This window comes from Physeter macrocephalus, chromosome 13 (assembly GCF_002837175.3).
Source record: "Physeter macrocephalus isolate SW-GA chromosome 13, ASM283717v5, whole genome shotgun sequence".
Lineage (NCBI taxonomy): Eukaryota > Metazoa > Chordata > Mammalia > Artiodactyla > Physeteridae > Physeter > Physeter macrocephalus.
Genome location: NC_041226.1, coordinates 25271988 through 25296639, shown reverse-complemented (window position 1 = coordinate 25296639; position 24652 = coordinate 25271988). Strand labels below are relative to the sequence as shown.

Here is a 24652-nt window from a genome sequence, read left to right as displayed (position 1 = left end):
GAACCCTTTTTTTAGCTTCATCTTCTGCATTATATGACACTCTTGACAAGTCCTTACATGTTAAGACGGCCTTTGACTTCTTTCGTTACAGCTTCTTTCTTTTCTTCTCTCTTAACGATAACACCTGTCTCCTTTGCACATCTTTCCAGCTTCTAATTGTTAATGTTCGTGTAAGCTGCTAGGCCTGCCTTTTCATTTATTTACTCATTTCTTCAGAGATCTGATAAATGTTTGGATTTGACTGCTAACTGGAAGAGAGTGGTTGTCAAATCGAAAGGTGCCGGCGGAGTTGGAAAACAGAAAGTAAACTTATTTTGGAACAGTGTAGTAATTACATTTTTAAGTAATATGGCCCATGTGTTTTTCAGGTACCTTTAAACTTAGTAGGTCCCCTTTTTAATTTGAAAAAAGTACAATAAAAACTATTTTCTCTACTTCTAATTTCTGTAAACTAGAGTATATTATACTTTTTTTCAGATTAGCAATTGGACCCATAGCTTTAAATTAATATTTAAATTTTACTGATTGCTTTAAATTAATAATTAGAACTAAGAAATATATATATACAAAATATAGCAGTGAGCTAGCGATCTTGTTCTTCAGACATTATACTACCTACCTATTTGACTTGAATTTACCAATATATTCCTGAGATAAGGAATTAGGCTGCGGCTGAAACTTTATACTATTAATGTCTTTTAAATTCAGACCATTATTTATATTAGGCCCATGAAAAAGATTTGGTTTGAATTCACTTGAATACTTGGAAACCCTTTTAGATAAAAATACATAAATGTAAATATTATATACTGTTTATATGTATGTGTGTTATGCACAGCCTCATAATTCTTTGATTGCTTCCTTGCTTTCTAGGACAAAATTGACCCAGTTTCACTCTCTACTTTACCTTCCTCAGACCTACAACGGGCTATTTCTCCAAAGAACCCCTGAATAGTATTTAGAAATCAAGATCTGCCCTTTGTTCCTTCACTGTCATGAGTTTATAATGATTGCTCATGTTCAGATTTCACATTTCATATTTTTTCCTTTTTTCAGTTCATGTTCATATCTTAGCCTGAAAACTTCCACTCATTATGGAAAACAATCACTTAAACTTTTGAATATTCAGATATTGGGGGAATAAACAGTGCAATAAACACCACATATACTCTTCACTTAGATTCACTCTCTGTTAACATTTTGCCACACCCATTCTGTGTGTGTACATATATACACACTTCCCTTTTGAAACCAAATGAGAGTAGGCTACAGACATTATTTTACTTCTCTTCTTAATATATCAGCATGCGTCTCTTAAGAACATCATTATTACCACCCCTCAGGAAATCGTTAATTCAGTAACACTGTCTAACATGCAATCCATGCACAGATTTCCCCAGTTGTCTCAAATATCCTTGTTACTTTTTCCTTGTCTCTCATCTAAGATCTAAGCGAGGTTGACACTCTGTGTTTGGGTATTGTGTTTCTTTGGTCTCCCCCAGTCTGCTCCAGTTCAATGGTCTAGATTCTTTTCTCATGATGGCAAATCTTTGGAAGAGTCTGTACCAGTTATCTTGTAGAACATTCCCATATTCTGAGTTCATTTGTTTTTCCCTGTGGTTAGGTTCAGCAGGAACACCTCAAAGATGATGTCATGGTCATTCCACTCTGTCAGATCAGGCGGTGCATATTGTTAGTGCCAGGCTTGACCAGGTAGATAAGTTGTAACCACCAGATATCTCCAATCTAAAGACACATAATCCTTTTGTAATTAACACTATTAATAAATAATCTGTAAGGTGATGTTGCAAAACAGTGTATCTTGTTCCCCAATAGCTTTTAACCCAGTGGATTAGGGTAATGGATGATCCTTTCCTAAGTCAGTAATTACATTGGAGGGAGTTATAAATGGAATTTTTAAGTTTTGTCATTCTGTTCATATCTGTTAGCCAGCATTCTAGTGTAAAGTAGCGCACTCCCCCAATCCCCACCCTTTTTATCTGTCTCTTTTAATGGACTTGTAGTTTTTTTTTTAATTCAGTTGTTATACTCCATTATCATTTTTATTTTTTGATGCTCAGATTATCCCAAATTTGGCCAATGGGAATTCCTTCAAGTTGGCTTCTGTGTTCTTTTGAAATAACCCAGTTAATCTGCATGTCCTTGCAGTCTTTCACAATAAGATGTCCCAGCCACACTTCATACATTTCTGCCTCATACCTGGAACTAGCCATTCTGTCAGGGGGGATCTAGTTCTTTTAATTGGTGAATGGTATTTAGAAATCAAAATCTGTGTGCTGGGTATGCTCATTGCTACTGAGGGTCATTGCTTCTATGATGGGAAAATATAATACATACCTCTAAAGAATCTTGAGTTCATATTGAAAGTTCAAATTTAACATTGCATTTTTTCTTAATTCTTTGATTTCATATTTGCATCCTTTCTCTTAGATAAGATTTCCACTAATTTTTAATTTATTAAAATTAGCGAACATTTATTGAGTTCATCTTGTATGTGAGGTACTGAAATCTGGGGGAATAAATAGAGTAAAAGACGATCTCTGACCTCAGTAATTTGGTTTAATGGGTAGGAAAGACAAATATATATGAAAGCAGTTATTATAATATGTTGTGATATAGGTTAAATGATCTTAATGTGCAAACAATACAGTAGGAACTTAGAGATTTATTATGACTAAGGGATGGGAAAATCTTCAAGGTCTTGGGATGGGTAGGATTTCTACAGGGGAACATTGGGGAGTAAGGACATTCCTGATAGAAGAGCAGAGCAACAAATCAGAAGGTAGAGAGAAATTGATGTTCTGTTTATGTCCAAATTTGATACCCATTTTTTTAATGTAACTTTTTCCTCCCTCTGTTGCTTTGCACTTGTGACATCTTTCTCTTTCCAGTCTGGAGTGCCTTCCCTCATTTCCATCATACAGCTGCTTTAAGACCCCTGAAAAGCCTTGTTTTGAGTTATTATATCTTTCTTTTTTTCCATCTCCAACTTTGTTATGAGAGTCATCACGTTGTTAGCATACCTTACTATTAGCTTCCACATCATCTCCTTATATAAATTGTTGCTCCTGTTCTGCCAGTGACTTGGAAGTCAGATATGTGATCTGTTAGGTTTTCGTGCAGGGTGAGAGTGAGAGAACCTGGCTGAGGGCCTTGTGGTCTCCAGTAGGTTGAGTGACTGGGCTGTGGTATGTGTGTGTTGAACACGTGGAGCTCTACTTTAGCCTTTTGTTCTTTCTTCCTCTCAGCTGAGTTGAGTTCTGTTACATCAGACGGTTTCCAGTGAATATTCATTGGAAAGTTAGTGACTCTTCATTTAATCCATCACCAGGATTTTTTACCTTGTTTTAGAATTAAGTAAATTAAGAATATCTTTCATTTCCAGAGCTTCAGTGAAGATGTGTTCCAGTCCGTAAAGTCTTTATTGCAGAGTGAGAAGGAACTATGCAGTGTATCAGCAGAGGACTGTTTAAAGCAGGATGAACATGCCAATTTGACTGAGGTTTGACAGATTACTCTCTATACCCTTTCCTAATACAGCACAATGTATTTTCATGTATCTTTGTAGAACTGCATGGTCTAGTTTTAGAATGCCTAAAATCTCTGCACATTAATACATGTGTGAGAATTACCTCTTTTAAATATTAAATACCTTCTAACATTAGTGTATTATAATGAGCACATTTAATTCGGTGCACAGGCATTACCGACCACTCATCAGACACACAGCACGGTATTAAATGATTTCTGCTATGTTCACTAATTGGGACTTTCATACTAAAATTTTCTACTTTGAAACAAAATATATACTTATTTCTTATATTCATTTTTTTCGTTATTGTTTTCTTGGTTGTTTAAATTCAGTGCTTTGGTTCAAAATGAAAAAGTATTGGTACATTTATTTTGAAATTAAGATATTTACCACTTAAGGATACGATATACTACTTGCTCATCTATTTCTCTGTTGCATCAGCGTTTCCAGCCTTTGTTTGAATTTATTACTATAAAAAGAAGTAAAATTTTTTTCAACAATATAGCCATAGTCCATTAATACATTTATGTTACCAAAGAAGAGAGATAGGGTATTGGGCCATTGAAGCCCCAAACCAGTAAATAGGTGAATTAAAAAATTTTTTTGAAATCAGGGTTCTAAGAAAAAATCTTGATTATTATTTTTGGGAATGATTTTCTTTCATATTCCTTGAAAAACTGTATTTGAAGTAGTTCCATAGGATGGTGAGCACACCTTTCAGACCCTGTAATGGTCTCTGACCTGTGCCTCTTCTTTTTGTATCAGCTCAGTGCTGTGGCTCTTGGCTGTTCTCCTATTTTTTATCCTTTTTCACTTTATTTTAGTAAAGCCAAGCCACTCCTAATCTCCTCAGCTGTTGCCAAGCATGACAAGCCTTCTGTGTCCTCTGCCCTCAAACAGTTTTCCAGCCGTCTCTCTCCAGTTGCTTACACAGTGCCCCTCTGAGCCCACATTCCTTAATCAATGGGAAATTCAAACTTCTCCTGGCGCCTTCAAAACCGTATGCCAGCTTATTTTCTCTTTTGTAGTCAGTAAAAGGAAACTTGAAAGAATAGAAGGAATTTCTCATTTTAGGCTATAGATATCTCCAAGTATGTTTTTTTTTTTTTTTAATTTATTTGTTTTTGGCTGCATTGGGTCTTTGTTGCTGTACGAGGGCTTCTCATTGCGGTGGCTTTTCTTGTTGCAGAGCACAGGCTTTAGGCGCGTGGGCTTCAGTAGTTGTGGCACGCGGGCTTAGTTACTCCGCGGCATGTGGGATCTTCCTAGACCAGGGCTCGAACCCGTGTCCCCTGCATTGGCAGGCGGATTCTTAACCACTGTGCCACCAGGGAAGTCCCTCCAAGTATCTTTTTGGAGAAAGGAAGGAAACTTGTTATTTGAGTGTCTCTTTGCTATCGAGTGCCTATGATGTGCTAGGCACTTTCCTTCACATTATCTAATTAATTCTCACAACTGTGGGAGAGAAGGTGTGTTACCTTAAGTTTTATAGGTGAAGAGACAGGCTCCTGCAGGTTAATAACTTACCTAGGCACCTGGAAATTAACTGTAACGTTTCTGTGACATAGTACCCATAATTAATGAGAATAAAGATTCTGGAATAATCTAAGACTCTGGCTTGCTTTTTAATTATCAGAAAGAGATCAAAAGTATATTGAGTGTTGCTTTGTATTTCAACTACGCTGTTTTCCATTAATTCCTGAGAATTGATTATCCATATTGCTGCCATTTAAGTGCTTCATATTTTTAGTCACAGTACTTGCTTAGTAGACAGTTTACTAGTCTATCTTCAAGTGGCCAAAATTTCTTCTTATGTCAGACATAAAGGGAATATAAATTTTTAAAATAATATTTTTTCAGGTTATAAAAGTGTACATCATCCATATAGAAAAATAAGAAATACTGAAAGCATAAAAAAGAAAATGACTATCATTAATCCTGTGAATTAAGAAAGAAAAAACCATGGGGGAAAAGAGTGGAGAAAAATAAGATCACTTATAATTCCATCATTGAGAGTTAATCACTGCTTATAATTTGGTATATTATCGTCCAGTATTATTTTCCATGCATCTGTTTTTAAAAATAAGGTTGAAATTGTGTACATAGTCTATATCATATTTCTGTAACTTGTCCTTTTTACTTAATAATGTGACACTTCCTCAGGCCACTAGATTTTCTTCAGTAATTTAATTTACATAAACTTTTGCAGAGAAATCTCTGTGTAAAGGCATTGAAGGAAAAAAGTGATGATATCCCAAAGAGTCAATCAGGAGGTAGCCTTGGGGGTGCCCAGGGAAGGCCTCTCTGAGGAGGTGACATTTAGGTTGGAACTTAAAAGAATGAGGAGGAGCTAGGCATGTAAACATCCAAGGAATAGAGATCCGGGTTGAAAGGGCACCACTCTGAAGCCCCTAGTCAAGAATGTTCTGGCGTGTTCTGGACCCAGAAAGGGGCCCATGTGTATGAATGAAAGTGAGGGAAAGTTGAAGTCACCAGCTAAGCCAGAGCCTTGGGCCCTGTGTTAGGACTTTGCACTGAGAAGCCTGGAAAGGTTTCGACAGGGAAATGACAGGATAATTCCTGGGGCAGGTTGGAGAGGATTGGAGGTGCACAGGTGAGAAGTGGCATCAGGGGCTATGGAGAGAAGTGGGTACGTGTGAGATACGTTTGGGGACTAGAATTGATTGAACTGGCTAATGAAGTGGCTGTGGGGGAGGTTTAGGAACCTCAATTCTGAAGCCAAATCTTTGGTGAAAACACTTTGTGATCATCTTTGAAAAAATTAATCATCCTGTCCACGACAGCAGCATTTTAATGCTTTGTGTGCTTTTTTTTTTTTTTTTTTTCTGTTTCTCAGCTCTGTCAACCGCCTAATTGAGACAGGACTTTAAAATTTTAATGGATCTTTATTCCTTTTTTATTCAGGTCACATTTCTAGGTTTTAATGAAGAAACAGATGCTGCTCATATACAGGTATGGTCGATTTATTGAACTGGAAAGGGCCCTGAGAGATTATGTGGAACAAATTTTAAGAGCATGGAAAATTTGCCTTATTAGCCCCAAATTTACATTAAACTCTTCTGTTATCATTCCTATTTAAAGTTAAAAGATGACATTTTGAGATCAGTTTTTGAGTGTGCCTTGGACATTTTCACTTTTAGTGTTTTCACCGAGCGTTCTTGTTATGACAGAAAGCAGTTTTACGTTAAGAGACCACAAAAGTCACTTATCTGAGAAGGCTGCAAACCGCAGGCTGACGTTTTCTCCATTCTGTCATAATGTAGAATGAAAGATTTATTTTTTTATTTTGATGTTTTTATAATCTAACTTCAGCAGTCATATTCTTATGTTTTTAATTGAGATAGAGTTAAATTTAAAAGATAAAATTTGTAAAAAGTTGTGATTAACCAGTGTAAAAATTTTAGCCTGTTGATTTAGGCAGGTATTTATAAAGGGACTGACAGTTGAGATTAGGATCAGCAAAGGAAAGCTTCACAGTTACGTGAAGAGGAGTTGAAGCTCGTGTAGATGTGGTAGGTGTACTTTTTTTTTTTACCTCGTACCGCTTCTTAAAATTTGTGATTGCCGTGCTTCCTTTTGTGGCAGTAAAGCATCTCCTAGTAGAAGAAGCAACACTGCATTATTTATAAAGATAATGCATATCAGGTGATGACAAATGAAAACTCTGCTGTGTGTCTTGATTGTGCTCTTGCCTGAAAGAAATAGTTTAGACAGAAGGCGCAAGAGAAGATATAGTCCCGAGAACGTAAGGCTGAAAGAAGTAACCAAAATATTTCTTTCATACTCTACTTCCTCTTTAAGAATTACTGATAAAACCAGGAAAATACTCTATGAAGGGTCAAAGATGTTAATAATTCTTTTAACTGGGCAAAACAGTTACATAAAAAGGGCAAATGAGAAGGAAAACAAAGGCATTTTCTTTTCCTTTACATCTCCATAAAATTTTCAGTAAAGTCTGATGTAATACCTTAGAGAGGAAAGGCAGAAAAATAGACTTGGATTTTATAAATATGTAACTTAAGCTCCAAAGAAGTATATTCTATAGGCAAGAATCCCATTTGAAAAATTCCATGGTTAAACTTTAGGACTACAAGTTGACATTTGCAGCTAAAAACTATTAAATGCCTAAATTGTCGTAGATGTATGAGATAACCATGTAAAATTTTGTTATAGCTTGGTATCATTATGTTTAAAAGGCTACAGAAATAGTCATTTAAAAATATTTTAGTACATTTTATTTTTGAATTTTTAAAAAATTGATTGTGGCCAGTAAACTGCATATGTTAACTGTTATGAAGTGGAAAATCTATTAACCAGTAGACGTTATGATTTTTTTTATAAGGCCACATTATAGGGACTTTAACAAAAGTGTTATGGTACAGTGTTATTTATTGTGTTATTGCTTTAAATTAGGATTTGGCTGCAGTTTCTTTGGAACTCCCAGATCTTCTGAATTCACTGCACTTCTGCAGTCTAAATGAAAATGAAATTATTTGTATGAAGGATATAAAGAAATCATCAGATATAAACAATGGTCCTCTAAACCAGGTAACTTTTATATATTATTTCTAATGAGTTTTTGTTGGCAAATTTTACAGTGACATTTGATTTAGTGTACTAAACTTTTAAATGCTTGGGTGAAGTTTCTTTTTGTTTAATGCCATCTCAAGGAAATATGATTCATAAGAAATCTAACTCAAGAAGCTTTGAAATCACTAAAGGGTAAAATAATTTTGGTCATAGCTTTAAATTAGATTTTCCATGTGTGAAGCTCTATAAGTGGTATGCAAGTACATATTAATTTTTTTCTAAAATTTGATTATTTCTGGATTTCTTGAACTGCTACCTGTGTGTAAGTCATAGGAATTTTTCCCTCTTATTTCCAGTTTCAAATTTGTGTAAATATTGTGCTGTACGTTTTAGAGAACATACTTTAACTCATTTTCTTGTTTAAAAAATTCCATGTAAAATGGATATCTGAAGATATGTTCTTTGTTTATAAACAAAGATGTCATCATTTCCGAAAGGTCATTAGTTTTGTGACATTGAGCTTTTAGTTCTTTATTAAGTGTTACTCTGTTGTTAATACCTCAAAGAAAAATGAATTGCATGTTTTCCCTCCTGAAAATTGAATTATTAGTATATTTAAAATTTGAATTACTTATTCCTTGAAGTATAAAATACCACTGTGTTCATTATGAGATTTACAGATAAAAGTAGAACTGCTCTCCTCATTTCCTTAATTATATTTTTCATTTATATTTACTTTGTTTTATTTGCTAGGATACAACAGGTGATTAGCTATTTTATCTAATTTCTAGTTTTTTGAATAAGTCATTTGTCAATATTTACATTTTAGAAAATAATATGTGTGGAAAAATCTGGCGACTTTTATTTTTAATCAAAGTTATAAACATTATTGTAAATTGAAATACTAGGGGAATTTAGGTAAAAGGAGGGGACGATTCTTTTATGATAGGGGAGAATGTGGTATCATACTAAAAGCTACAGGAAAATGGGATACAGAAAGACTAAGACCTGGTTCCTGTCCTCGAGCAGTTTACAGTGTAGTTGGTGAACTAGGTGAATGATTAAATAAGAAAAATCACAGGAATGTACAATAATACAGGAAAACATAATTGTCAAAGGAGTGGATAGCAAGTTCTGTCACATTTGAAGAGATAGAATAGGTAGAATTTGAATATCTGGATAAGAGAAAGATGGGAGAAAAAGAGATTGAGAAGTGAGAAGTATTGTAGAGAAAGAATGAGGAAAAGAATTAAACATTACAAAACCAGGGAGCCTTTCAGGATGCATATGTTTCTTTTCTTCTTCTTTTTTTTAAAAAAATGGGATCATGTTATTTCTAGGCTTCATTTCCAGGTAATATGTCTTATAAGTATAATATATTTTGAAATTAAAATTATTCTTATCATCTTTTATCTTTCCCAAGAGTCATCATCCTGGAATGCTTTGTGTCATGAGAGTGTCATCTACATTACCAAGACTCAGAATTGATTTTATCTTTAGTCTCCTAAGTAAATATGCTATGGGTATAAGGTACACCCTGGACACATGTTTGCATCAGAAGTGCCAACTTGAGGCCACTAATGAAGATGATGATGATACTAACCAGTCAGTATCTTCCATCGAAGATGACTTTGTCACTGCCTTTGAGCACTTAGAGGAGGAAGAGGCTTCAAAGCCATATAATGATGGTTTGTTCTTTACTAGATTTTTTTCTTGAAATAGAGAATTAAGGTGTAAAGTTCAGTTTTAAAAGTTTTAAGGCAGACTTGTTCAGTTGAAATTTATTTTGAAATTTGATCAAGTTTAAGCATCTAAATATTTTTTTCTGATTGAGTAATTAATTTCCTTGTGATTTTAAGTTCTTCATTATCTGGTTTTTAGTTTTGTTCTTTCTCTTCTTATTTAGATAGTACTGTTCAAGTACTGTTTCCCTTATTACATTAAGCGTTTGGAACATGCCTAAGTTCAAATTTGAGCAGACTTAGCTGGCAGAGTCACCTAAATATTAGTGTTTCTAACATGCGACAGTGTGCTAGGCATTCTGTAGACCAGGTATTCCCAGATGTGGGGTAAAATAAAGCATGTACTTGCTTTTAAGTGTGATTTGGGATGAATGTGTTAAACAACATAGTGTAGAAGACACAGTACAAATAAATATTTCATGCTTCAAGTCTACTTGTTCCCATTGATTTAAATTAATTAAAAAATTCTGTTCAAGAATAATCATTTTATTCTTTTCCTGTAGGAATAAACATTACTGCACTAAGGAGCCAGTGTGATGCTGCTTCACAGACTATTTCTGGTCACCGTTTAGAAACCCATGATTTCAGGGTTCTGGTTGGCTCTGGGTGGCAGAAGTCATTGGCTAAACCTTCTGCTTCTTTAATAAGTATTCTGGGACATAAAGAACTGCCTTCTGTGAAAGCTTCAGTCACGACATCCGTTTCTGAGCCTTGGGTCCAAAGGAGTTTCTATAGGTCCTCTACGGCTTCAGATAAAGATAGTGATGCTGATGTGCAGAAACAGTTGTTCTCCTCTTCTCCTGCCTACTCGTCTGAATCAGAATGCTCAAGTCCAAGTCCTGTTATTTTCTTGGATGAAGAGGGATATCAAAAAAGTTTAAAAGCAAAACTTGAGTTACCTAAAATTCCTGTGATGAAAGATGATATTGAGGATTCAGACTCAGAAGTAAGTGAGTTTTTCGATAGTTTTGACCAGTTTGATGAACTAGAACAAACTTTGGAGTCCGCTTGTCCGTTTCTAAAAGATCCTGCCGTAGGGAAGTTGTCACAAAAAAAAGGGCACAAACATGAAAAATTGTGTTCTGTAACCACTACTATGAATCCTCAAAAATTCAAGTTTGATCGTCCAGCTCTCCCAGCTAATGTTAGGAAGCCAACTCCTCGTAAACCAGAATCCCCTTACAGTAACCTGGGTGATGCTCCAGATTCTCCCCGCCCAGTGAAGGCATCAGGGGAAGACAGTGGTTTGTTTAGCCCTATTCGATCCTCTGCTTTTAGTCCTCTTGGAGGCTGTACTCCTGCTGAATGTTTTTGCCAAACAGATATTGGTGAAGATAGGATTCATGAAAATCATGATTCTGTTTATTATACCTATGAAGATTATGCAGATAGCCTTTCATGTGAAGTACTGGGCTCGGTTCTTTATACCCAACATACAAATGCAACATCCAACATTAATAGTATTAAAAAGGGAGAAAATAAAATGGTAGCTCGTAAGTGTGGAAGCCTCGATCAAAAAAGTAAATCTAAAAATAAATCCTCAGTGATTAAGGATAGCATTCAGAAGTTTGCAGCAGATCTTGTGGAGAAAAGTTTTGGCAGTGCATTTAAAGACTTACAGAAAGGAGTCTTTTCATGTACCAATGCTTTGTGCCAATTAGCCATCAAATTGACATCATCCGTTTTTCAGATGGCATTTAATGAACTGAGAAGGCAGCGTGCGTTTTCATTGAAAGAACGTGCCATTAGTGGTCTGGCTAATTTTTTGGTGAGTGAAGCTTTCGCAAATGCTCTAAAAGATTTACAGTATGTAAGGAAGCAGATCTTTACCAACACTGTTGCTAGGTTTGCTGCAGATCTTGCCGAAGAACTTGTTTTTGAAGGCATCATGGAAGTGTGTCAGTTTTCGTATCCTCCAACACCTGCATCTCCACAGCGTCGGTCATTTGGCTATGAAGACAAAGTAGTGAAGTCCTATGCAAAAGATTTGTCTGAATCTGTAATACAGGAAGCGTTCATTGAGCTGTCTCAAGTTGACGTCACCTTCACAACAAAGGCAGCAGTTAGTGTTTCCACAGATAACATTAAGTATGTGAGTGCAGAAAATGTAGTGCCACCGACACAGACTTCTACATTTTCCCCTACTTTTAATGGTCAAACAGTTATGGTGACAAAACCAATACAGGAATATAAAAAGGAATACACAGTACAACAGGCCTTGTTTTGTACTTCTGGAGTTGTTACTTCTATACCAGTGCCCTTGGCAGGAAGTGCCCTTCTCCCATATCATATTTCATCTAATATGTATCAGGCAAAGTCTCCTCCATCATCTGATGATAGTAATTTGAATGGTGGTTCTACCCAAGCAGGGGTTGCCACAAAAAACAAAGAAGAGGTGGCTTGTCTCAGGAATATTTGTTTACCTTCAGAACACCATCCGGGTAACCAGAATGATGTTAAACCAACTAATGATGATATTGAAATGGAAAGCTCTTCAAAAGTAACGAGTGATCCTGTGATTATTAGCAATTTTTCTGTGGCAGTGGTGCATACAATAATAAATGAAACTTTAGATTCAGTGACGTCATTCGGAGTTACAAAAACAATGGATAAAGACACAGATTGTTTAACTAAAACGGTAAAGGGAAAAACGCCTCCTTTTCATTGTGATCAAGCATCACTGCAACAGAGTGAGGCTAGCAAGAAGGACATGTTTGCTGATCGATTATCTAAATCTATTGTTAAACATTCCATAGACAAAAGCAAATCAGTGATCCCAAATGTAGATAAAAATGTACTCCACAAGGAAGACTTGCCTGTTCCTGGAGTTGAGTCACGGTTGACCTCGGAAAAGTTCCCCAAGTTTCTTGAAGGTCAAGATCATTTAACTCACTGTTCACGTTCAGAAAGAAAGGATTGTGTTCTGGAATGTCAAGGTTATATGGCTCATGGATTTTCTTTAGAGACACTACCACCTTGTCCAGCTGCAGGAGGTCAGAAACCCGATTTGAAGGAAATTGCTAAGGACAAATCTGTGAAAAAGCATAGTTTGAATGATACAGCATTTGAGCCCTTGCCTTTTGGGCAGGAGAACCCTTTTGCCCATTCACATAGTTTCTCATCCCCAGTGCTCACATGTGCAGATGGTTTGCATGTGGAAGATAAACAGAAAATCAGAGACGGGAATGTGATACCTGATACTCCTCCATCAACTCCTCTAGTCCCATCCCAGGCTGCTTCTGAATGGGATATCAAGAAGTTAACCAAAAAGCTCAAGGGGGAATTAGCAAAAGAATTTGCACCTGCCACACCACCTTCTACGCCTCACAACTCGTCGGTCGGCAGTTTGTCTGAAAATGAACAAAATACTATAGAAAAAGAAGAGTTCATGTTGAAACTCATGCGATCTCTCTCAGAAGAAGTTGAAAGTAGTGAAGATGAAGAGCAGCCAGAAGTGGACGTGAAGTCAGAGCCCTCAGGGAAGAAAGTTCAGTTTGCAGATGCGTTAGCAATACACATCATTTCTCTTGCAACCGAAATGGCAGCTTCCCATTTGGATAATAAAATAATTCAAGAACCCAAGGTTAAAAGCCCTTGCTTAAATGTGCAAAGTCAAAGAAGCGTATCACCTACTTTTTTAAATTGCTTAGATGAAAACTTACAAACATTATGCAATTTTGCAGGTGATATGGCAGCGGAAGTCATTACAGAAGCTGAAAAAATAGCAAAAGTTAGAAGTTGTATGCTTTTCAGGCAGAAGAGGAACAGTTATGTTGATAGTGACCAAGATTATAGATCAGAAGAGAAGACGGATATAGAGGCTGTAGCACACCCAGGAGAAGTAGATTCGCTTATTCTTTCATTACCACCAAGTTCTTGTCTGTCAGGTCTGACATACAAGTATCCCAGCTGCGAAAGTGTGACAGATGAGTACGCAGGTCACATTATCCAAATACTAAAACAGGAAGGTGGTGATAGTGAGTTAATAATGGACCAGTATGCCAATAGACTTGCTTATCGGTCTGTTAAGTCAGGATTACAAGAAGCATCTAAGACAGCCAAAATGAAGTGCAACTCAAAAATGTTCCCTGTGCAAAGCTCACAGGTGAAATCCAATGATGAACTGTTACTATTCTTAAGTAAAGAACACCAGCAAGGAGTAGATAAAAAAAGACAAAGTAAAATAAGTGGAGGTTACCTTCATAAAAACCCGACTTGTGAATGGACACGGGATACATGCAGAAATGAGTGCTTGGAACTGCATAGTTTTTCAGCCTCTCTCGCTCACAACATTACAAGAGATGTTAAAAAAGAGCTGATGGCATCTACAGTTGGCTTGTCAAAATCCTTAACAGATTCTTGCCTTTATGAAAAAAATGGATGCGACGAAGATGCCGAGTCTCACTTCGAGCCAGAATTTCCCGCGTCTCTTCAGCCTCCCTCACAAAATCACAGATTTTCCCGCAGTACGGGCAGCTTGAGTGGGTGTGGTTATGGAGAGACTGTCGTTCAAGCTATAGAACAGTACGCTAATAAAGTAGTGGATGACGCTTTAGAGCTGAGTTCAGGATCTGCCGTCTTCCACGAGTCTGAGACCACAAAAGCGGCCGATAGGGTCACTTATGCAGAAAAGTTGGCACCTCTGGTAAGTCAGGCTTGCAGGTATCGTGACCGTAAAGAGCTCCATGACTGCACTGGAAATTCATGTCCACGCTTTCCCAGACCAGATTCACTTGCTAGTCGTAAGCCAGTTTCTAATTCAAAATTCAGCAACGTCTACCAGAAATCTAGAATTTTTCATCTAGATGTCCCTCAGATTCACATTGATCTTGATAAGAAGACAGTGCTTGCTGAGAAGATAGTTGCAGAAGCGATTGAAAAGGCACAGAGAGAGCTGAGCAGTACCAGTTTGGCAGCTGATAGTGGGATCGGACAGGACGGTGTCATCTTTGCTGAAAGCCTCACTACTGAGATAATGACGTCGGCGACGAGGAATGTTGGTCAGGCTGTTAGCAGGTAAGTTTCCGATTTCTTTCAGGTCTTAAGATGAAGGGAAAAGTTAATTTGATCATTCGTGTCTTAGGTCCTGTTCAGCAAGGTATGATTATTTTTAATCCTAAATTAAGAAAAAATATTACCTATTACATTTGTGTATTGTTTTATAGCCTACCTGTTACTTTCATAGACACTGTCTCATTATCCTACAACAGCCCTTTGAGGGAAGGAAGGTATGAACCGTTTACTGAGCTGGAAGGTGTGGCTTAGCGTGGATAATCACCTTTTGCCCAAGTTTACAAAGCTGTGAAGTAGATAAAGCTGAATCAAAGAAACAGCTGGAGAGTTTTATACAGCAAATATTGAGTATCACCATGTTAATGTACTACTCTGAGATTAAATTTTTATTTCTGTTCACAAAGGTAAGTTTTCTTAAAAAGAGTGTAATTTAACCAAACTGCTCTGAAGAAAGCAAAAATTCTCCAAATACTTCCATTCCTGCCATCACGCCTCTTGATAGGCCACTGTCTAAGGGGACAGTTCTTTCTGATGGTCCTGCAGTGTTCTGCGTTTCAGTAACCGTGTCTTGTGCTCAGCGATACTAACGCCTTAGTTAAAATATTCACTTTTAACCTTCTTTCTCCCCGGGAAAACATCAGGACCAGCTTGTGTTATTAGTTTGTAGGATTATTTTTGTTAGTCTCACAGGAAGAGAAAATTTGAGTTGAGGAGGAATTTAATTAAGCCACACGATAATGCCGGATATTTTAGTAGCTTTTGTCAAAGCCATGACAAGCACTGCCTCTTTTCTTGGTCGTCTTAAAATAGGGAGATACAGGGAGTTAGTGCTGGGGTGGCAGTGGGCAGCAGCTGGTGGGGTGCGGTTCCGTTTTCAGTAGGTAGCAGGGAAGCTGCTCTGACATAGTAACATTTGAACAAAGAGCCAAAGGTGGAGAAAGAATAAGGTAAGTGGGAATCGGGCGGAACAGGGTTCCAGGCAAAGGAGTGGGACTGTGCATGTTGGGGAAGCAGCAGAGAAGCTTGTGTGGCTAAAGCAAGGGAGCCAGGGAGAGTAGGAGACCAGTGGAGGTTGTGAGAGGTTGTCACACCTGATGTATGTTATAAGGATTTGGACTCTTATTTTGATTGACGTGAAGCCACTAGAAGATTTTGACCAGAAGACCAGCATTTTCCCTCTTCCTGTTTAAAAATGTGGGGCAAGATAGGGGTATGGGGTTAAGAGATACCAACTACTATGTGTAAAACAAGCAACAAGGATAAAACTGTACAGCACAGGGAAACAAATATAGCCATTATTTTGTAAAAGCTTTCAATGGAGTGTAATCTATAAAAATATTGAATCACTATGTTGTACACCTGAAACTAATATTGTAAATCAACTATACTTCAATAAAAAGTTAAAGTATCACTTTAAACTGTTACTCCAGAATAAAATGTAGAAGGGGCAAATACAGTTATTGAACAGTGACTGACATTTCTTGTGAAGATGGACTAAAAATATTAATGTCTTTTCATTGAGAAAAAATGAGAGAGGTTATGATCCAAGCTCAAAATCTTGAAGAGATTTGGCTAGTTTGATTATAGGCTTGACAGTACTGGAATTTCTTGAACTACTTTTTTTTGTTCTTAAATTAAGCCAGAAAAGGGGTAATTTTTGGTACAAATAAAATACTGTCTTACAAAAACTTAGGAACTTGTGCTCCTTCATAGAGGTCCCAGTTGAAAATATGAACTGCTTTAAAGAGAATTTAAATAAATGGTGCACTTGGGATGGATCCATAATAGGTGAACAAGTTGAGTTAGGGATGTTGTGTAGGTGCCTCAGCTAACTTTGAAGTTAGTATGCTCTCCTGCCAAGTCTCTTTATTAGCAGACACAAACCAAGGGTTAGATGGACCACTGGTCTAGCTCTGAATATCACTTCTTGTTTTTGTCATCTTTATCATCAAATGGATAGTCCTATAATGCAGAATCTGATGCTTTTGGACTTTCTTTCTTCCTTCCTTTTTTTCCAGTCCAAAAGAAATAGAAGACTTGCAGTCAACTGAGTCTTTTGGCAGCCAGCAGATGAATCTCAGTATTGGTGATGACAGCACTGGTAGCTGGTCCAATTTAAGCTTTGAAGATGAACACCAGGATGAAAGCAGTAGTTTTCATCATCTAAGTGAAAGGTGACTATGAATTTGCATGTAATTGCATAGTTCAGGTACTCAGACCTCAGAAGTAAGCTATAAGTTTACGTTGAGTTTGATTTTAAAATTCTGAATTTGAAAACCTCGTATTTTCAAAGTGTATTTTATTGTTCACAATATATTTCTAACGGTTTTGACATGTATTAAATAACAATAACTAGCTGAGCTAATTTTCTCTGAATGTGCCAATAGTTGATTTGAAAAATACTTCATACATTTGATTCTATACCCTTTAAGCTTTACTTGGGCTTCTCATGAATTTTTGAGGAAAAAATTTTCTTTCTCACTTTAAAGAGGGTACTTTTTTTTTTTTTTCTCTAAAGGATAGGAAAAAGAACAGTTATCTGTAAAAGGCATCAAAATGGCCCTGTAATTTTCTTGACATGGTAATATCATCTTTTGGGGGGAAGGATTCCTTACTTGTCCTTTCAGGAACACTGTAACTTGAGCAATTTATACTTGAATCACTGAAAATACATAAACTCATTATAAAAACATGGTTTTGTACAGCAGAAGTCACTTCATATATATCATTTTCTCAGTTAACTTTGTTCATTAAAATAGTTTCGGAATGTTTTATTAATTATGATGACAGTTGTTTCTTATATTCTTAACCCTGTAAAGGCCTAAATGGCTTTTCACGTGTTAGGACAGCAGAGAAGCTGCTTAACTCTGTAAAGGCCTAAATGGCTTTTCACCTGTTAGAACACATCATCTCAGAGTATTTTGTTTGATGCTTGGATTAACCAGTAAGTATTAATATTTTTATAAAGTATCTATTTTGTCATAATTTCTTAAAATGTGACGTAAACCCACCAGTATTTTACAAAATCTAAATCCAAAAAGGCAGTCTTTAAAACTGGTAGCAGGAAGTGGGGGTAATATCACAGATCATCATTTGGCCCTTCTCATAACTTTAGAGTAGAATATTAAACACTTAAATTCTTCTCTCATCTTTGAGAAGCAGGCTTCTAGAATTTCAACTGGGGGTTGACATTGTTGCTTACAGAATCCTGGTGTTAAAGTGGGAGAAGAAGGGTTAGAGGCTAGTGGCATTAAGAGGACTGTAGCTGGTTGAATGACTTGATATGGAATGTTATCTAATTTGATGAAAAGAGGGAGGCGCCTACCAAGGTCTGTCCTTGGTTCTTCCTCTGCAGCATTATTTTATTAGTGATGTAGAACACTTAGTATTTGTGAGTGACTCAAAACAAAGATGAAAAGGTAATCCCATTAACAGAACCAAGGTTCAGAAAGACCAAATCAGGCTGAGGCTAAACTAATAATGTTTAACATAGGTAAATGCATTTAGGTTCAGAAAATTAATTCTGTGAATTCAGGATGGGGAAAACCTGACGTGACAGCCTTTTGTCAGAAAAACACCTGTGGTTTTAATTGACTGTAGAATTAAGAACTAATGATGCCGTGTGGCCTTAAGATTCAGGCACAAAGAAAAACTTAGTGGGGCTCATCCAGGGTTGGTGGTGTGCTTGCCTCCCAGAGATTAAGATTCCCTGGGTCATTGGAGGGTCCCAAGATTCTGCAGGCTTGATAAGTACCTCAGATTATTTTAAAGCAAGTGATTTAGAGACCACACTTAAGATTCAGAGACCACACTTAAGATACATGGCTTTAGTGTGGAAATGGGTAAGAATTTTAATTTTGTAGTTTTTTTCTGTGCTTAGATAATCATTCTATTCATAGAAGTAAATACGGTGTTTGAGATCATTAATTTTCTCTTTCTCTTCGGCTCACAGCTGTCTATCCATTCTGTATTTCCATATTTTCTCATTTTTGGTTTGTCTGGCAGCAGACTGCATGGGCAAAATCTCTGGTTGGTTTAATGGTTTTATAATAGATCTATATTTGTTTGAACATAATGTCGAAAAGACACTGATCAATTTTAACTTTTATTCTGTAATGCATTATGGTTTGCGACAGTTTGATAGTGCTAGAGTTAATATGGATATGTTAATTATTGAGATGGCCTGGAAACTATTTAGAGCTTTTAAATAATCACCCCCTTTTTTGGTAACCTTGTCAACATTTACTGATGCATGAAAGATGATTTTATGTTAATTCATTTTTTAGAACCAAAATTTTGGTTGGTGTGAATATTAATTTTTATAATCGTCTAGCCTAATACGGGGAAATATAGCTGCTTATCACTGCAAACTAATGTGTGCTTACTAATTATTTTAATGATTAGAATTTTTAAATTGCATGTTTAGATTTTAATCTGAAAAACTGAATTTAGTTTTGTCTCTGAACGCGGTTGCTTTTTGTGTTGTATCGCTTTGCCGCACTTGTAGAATGTAGTTGCTTTCTTCTTTTGATTAGGTAGTGTGAGAAGGTGTCTCTGTGGCATCAGTGACTGGCTGATCAGACAAGTGTAATGCTTGATTAGACCTTGGTTATTCAATATTCTGAAGAAAATGTATATTATTTGCCACCTACTGAATTATACATAATTAATGAAATGAAGGTAATTGACATAATAAGAGTATTTTAAAATCAGGAGACAGCTTTTCTCCCAGTAGTTAGAAAAGGTCTATCTGGGACTGTGTTTTTGTGTCTGCCATCCCATCCCTTTCCCCATCCTCCACCACCACCCTGGCCCATCACTGTTTGCACTGTCTAAAGACTTGAGAGAATGTTAACCTGTGGTTTTTTTGTTTTTAAACTTTATCCAAACTGAAGAGCATTGGCTTTCTACAAATTATATCCTAAGCTTTGCCATAGACAGTAATTTCTTTGTGAAACTTTTTAGTTCATGCATTCATTTACTGTCCTAAAAGTCGTTGTCTTAATCTGTAAAATAAATACACATTTAGAATAATTTTCATGAACTTTTGAGGACAAGTAAGAAAACTCCCAAATCTCTGAAGCTGTCAAATACCTTGTACAGTAGCAGCGATGGTCTTTACGTAACTCCACAGATGCTGCACCCACCGTTGCAGCTTCAGAACGTCCGCAGTTACCACTGACGCATGCTGTTCCAAGGAAAGCCAGGGTCGTCTTTACCATTCATTTGCTAGTTCAGCTCTGTTCTTTTCTTCCTCTGGCAGTAATGGTAACAGCAGTAGCTGGAGCAGTCTTGCTTTAGAAGGAGATTTGTATGAGGACAATTTATCCTTTCCAACATCAGACAGGTTGGTCCAGTCCAGAAACCTAAACACTGATGAGTCTTTCACCACTAATGCATGATGTCATATTCTTAAAAAATGTGGGTTACAGTGCCAATGTGTATCAACCTGCTTTTCTCCTGTATTTTGACATGATTCTGCTTGATAAATTTACACCTAATGAAAAAATTCAACTATGCTAAGATGTGACTGACATCTAATTGCAAAATATGTTAATTCTATGCATGTGTTGCACTGCTTGCTATTTTTCATTCTACCAATTACTGTTTCATTAAAAAGAGCTTGCTTCCTACAGGATTTCTGTTGTTTTGTTTTGGTTTTTTGTTTTTGTATGCAGTTTTATTTATAAGAAAGGTATAGGAGAAAATGTGTTTTTACTGTGTTAAAAAAATATACAGATGGCATCAGCAGAAGCATTAATAAATAATTATTCATGGCATTCTGCAATATTCAGATGCTGTGTTATCTAAAACCAAATTAGAATATTTTGGCTTTAAATTAAATTTTATTATGTAATTACTTGACACGGTATATATAGATGGTCAGGTAGAACTTCTCAGTTACTGATAACTTACCTTTAGGCATCATTTGCAATTGAGATTTTAACATGAAATGGTGTGAGAAGCAAAGCTTCCTTTTTATTGTCATTTCTCCCCTTTTTAAATATCATATGTCATATTGTATCATTCCTTTTTTACCACGTTTTAAGAATTGGCTTTAGTACCATTATTAATTAAAGCTTTTTTTTTTTTTTTAACTGCTTCTGCTACTTCATTCGATAAGTGATGGGCCAGATGATAAAGATGAAGAGCATGAGGATGATGTAGAAGGTAACTAACTGACAATTTGTTTTTTCAAAGTGTTTGCATGTTTTTTTATAAGGTTCTTTAGAAAAGTCTTTAATGTTTGTGTTTGTACATTTAAATCAGAGAGGTGCTGGGTTGTTACAAATCAGGGTTTTTACATTACAAACCAGGGTATTCTTTTTTGTTTTGTTTAAATTCATTGATTTATTTGCTATAAGATTTTACTAGACTTGGAATAATAAGCAGTACAGACATACAAAAATAAAAGACATTTGTAATAACCTATATGAAGTCAGATTAAATGGGAAATACTAACTGAAGACTTTTAATAAGAACTGAGAAAAAATCATTTTACATTTCACAATGGTATTTTTTCCCTTCCCTTTTGGTTATGAATGTGTTTTGGGATCCCTTCAATACAATATTATTCATTTAAACTATTCAGTGTAATTTGAAATAATATTCGTTAGAACAAACTTTGATTTATTTTTAAATTGTTTTCCATTAAAATTACAAAAATTTGTAACTAGAGTAGACCCAAGAGAAATTCTTGTCCAAATTTCTTATTGTACAGATAATAAAATAAAGGAATTGAAAGATGAAGAAATATTCCAAATCAAGGTATTCTTGACTAACCTAACCAGTGTCAGATCCTTTGCTGAGCAGTTTGTGTTATTTGATTGCTAAACTAAGGAAGTACTCATCAGTGTAAAGATCAAACTACTTTAAAAGAATTATTACATTATTTGAGAGAGAAATTCATGATAATCTCTTCATATAATTATCTTTTTCAAAATATAAAATTCTTATGAGATATAATTTATCATATCACATGTCAGTTTGTTTTGTTGTCAACCTTACATAAATCAATAAGTAAAAATAAAAAAGATATTTTAAAATCGATTCTTCCTTCCCTCAATTCCTGTCTTACACATATATTTGAAGAAAATATTCGTTTCTTCCTTTAGTGAACATGGTTGCAAAGATATAAATACTAGATACCATTGGTCACAGGCTGTTGACTACTTTTTTTGTAACTAGGAATAAACTGGGAGGTTAATTGTTATGTAGATATGTCATTACTCGGCTTTAGAGATTATAGTCATCTCTCATTATATAGAAAATTGTAGCTAACTTTCAAATTTGTTAAATTAGAAATTGGTAAGTTAGGAGATGGATTGATATATATTTATAAATGATTCAAAATTATGGAAATCCTAAGGTAACAAACTTCATTTTTTTTGTTATTGTTTGTAATTGCAGGATGTCAGTTCTTTCTCTTTTCACTAGGGTTGAGTAACCTCTCCAAAGACAAGTCACTCTTAGGCCAGGCAACCAGGAACCCTGAACCGAGAAATCCAGTGGTACAGAGAACATTTCAACCCCATGACCTCTGCAGAATTTACAGAATGGCCCAAAGACTATGTCTGGTACCATCGTCTACCAGACGCATTTTTGACTGAAAGTCAGAGGGAAGAGAGGAGGGAAATGATAATACATTTATGTTAAGAGAATAGTGTGGACCGATTTTTTTAAATGAAAAATTTTAGGGGTCATTATGAATCCTAAAAATGATTAGTAGTGGTCTAGAATGCCCTGCAAACTGTAAAAAAAGAATCAGGGACGTTCACCAACAAATGTCCATTACTGGTGCAAGTTGGTGCCATGTCTGCCAGCATGCCCCACTGCTGGCCTCTTGTGTGGGAGGCCCACCACTTAGCAGCAGTGTTAAACACACGATATTGGTCCACGGGCGTTAGTTTTATAGTCAACATGGATTCATCTTCTTTATGTTGAAATCATAATTTTCATTAAAAAATAAACTTGAGAACGGTGTCTTATTTATACTAGGGGTGTACCAGAAAATTCCCTGGTTTAGCCTTTGGGAGGTAAGTGGTTGCATATGACTGGTTTTTTTTTTCGTATTTTGCCTAAAGAGTGACATGATAAAGAGCACGGAGCCAGACTGCCTGTGTTTATTTCCTCGCTCAGCCATTTCTGGCTGTGAGACTCTGGATCTCTCTCTGCCTCAGATTCCTCACCTGTAAAATGAGATGATAGCAGTTCCCTCCTCACAGGGTGCTTGTGAGGATTAAAGGAGTTGGTATATGTAAAGAGATTAAAACAATACTTAGGATGTAATTATGTGCAATACAAGTGTTCACTGCTGCTGCTATTTCTCTTAGTTCAGAAACCTTTCTTAAAGTCCATTTAATATATTTATTTGAGGGTTTTATTTGTGTTTTATTTATATTTTGATTGTAATTGTAGCATTTTAGTTTTTTTTTGTTTTTCGGCTTTACCTATAGATTATATTTTGACACAAATTATGGCATTTGTGAATTGGCTCTTGAATTCAATACCTCAGAGTTTTGTATTTGTGCTGTCACAAATGATCAAAGCTGTTCCTTTGTTTTAGCGTTATTTTGCCTTTTCAAAGTAATGCTTTAGTTGATGTTATGGTACAATTAAGAAAAGATGAATTTTTTTCCAGAATTCCTTGGAATCTTAAGAAATGGAAAATGCTTATATGTCCTTGGAAAGCAGAGCACTGAGAGTTGAATTGATGAGTTTCACTTCATATCGTTTCAATTTAAATATTAGGTTCAGAGCAAGACGGAAATACTCTGCTAATTACGAATGTTGACACGGAGCCATGCACAGTAGACCCCCAGCTAAGGATTATTCTTCAGTGGCTCGTGGCCTCTGAGGCCGAAGTTGCAGAACTTTATTTTCATGACTCTGCAAAGAAGGAGTTTATACAAGTAAGTACCTACCTTATAGGGTGGTTGTGAGGACATGGTATATGATGTTCTGTGTCACATGGTTGATAGAAAGTGGGTAGATGCTCAGGTAATAGAGTCCAGTGGTTGGGCTCAGGTATCAGCCCCGCCACTCTCTAGCAGCGTAACCTTGGGTAAGTTCACCAGTCTCAGTTTCTTTATCTGTACCATGGAAATGAGTATAGAATTTACCTTGCAGAGGTTTGTGAGGATTAACTATAATACTGTAAAAAAAAAAAAAATGCCTAATCTACTGCCTGGCACATCCAAAATTTTCAGTTAGGTGCCTTTAATAAGCATTTCATGAGTTTCCTGTCTTATCGATTGGATGAACCTATGACTTCAGGTCAGATGCACTGGAAAGAAGGAAATCAGTCATAAAGAACTTGGGGGAAATAAGAGATTTACAAAACTATAGTTATTTCTGGGCAAGTGATAGTGTTTGTGGAAATAAACCATGGAAAGGATGAGTCATTAATGACTTATAGTCATTACAGTCTTAAACTCTGTAATGCTTGGGTCACTGATGTAGAACTGAATGAATCAATCCATATTAGAAATAGGGTCTTACTGGCAGCAGAAGTTCTGGGAAGTACTCCTTGGTGTGAGCCCTCCCAGAGTCCACCATTAGCCCCACCAAAGAGCCCAGGTAGGCTCCAGTGTTGGGTCACCTCAGGCCAAACAGCCAACAGGGAGGGAATCCAACCCCACCCATCATCAGACAAGCGGATTAAAGTTTTCCTGAGCTCTGACCACCAGAGCAACAGCCAGCTCTACCCACCACCAGTCCCTCCCATCAGGAAACTTGCACAAGCCTCTTAGATAGCCTCATCCACCAGAGGGCAGACAGCAGAAGCAAGAAG

The 24652-nt window shown here is 36.3% G+C and overlaps 1 protein-coding gene across 5 annotated transcripts in view; it reads left to right on the top strand.

The window, feature by feature from the left end:
* Positions 1–24652, top strand: part of AKAP11 (A-kinase anchoring protein 11) — a 47914-nt gene that overhangs the window by 13501 nt on the left and 9761 nt on the right. For 4 of the 5 annotated variants that reach the window (XM_024125841.3, XM_024125840.3, XM_055089332.1 and 1 more), the window contains exons 3-11: positions 3407–3523; positions 6479–6526; positions 7988–8122; positions 9528–9792; positions 10350–14862; positions 16878–17033; positions 20123–20206; positions 20984–21030; positions 23611–23771. In XM_024125841.3, the coding sequence (XP_023981609.1) occupies positions 3407–3523; positions 6479–6526; positions 7988–8122; positions 9528–9792; positions 10350–14862; positions 16878–17033; positions 20123–20206; positions 20984–21030; positions 23611–23771 (5526 nt within the window). The remainder of the gene's footprint in view (positions 1–3406; positions 3524–6478; positions 6527–7987; positions 8123–9527; positions 9793–10349; positions 14863–16877; positions 17034–20122; positions 20207–20983; positions 21031–23610; positions 23772–24652) is intronic. The other variant, XM_028497245.2, reaches the window with a different exon arrangement.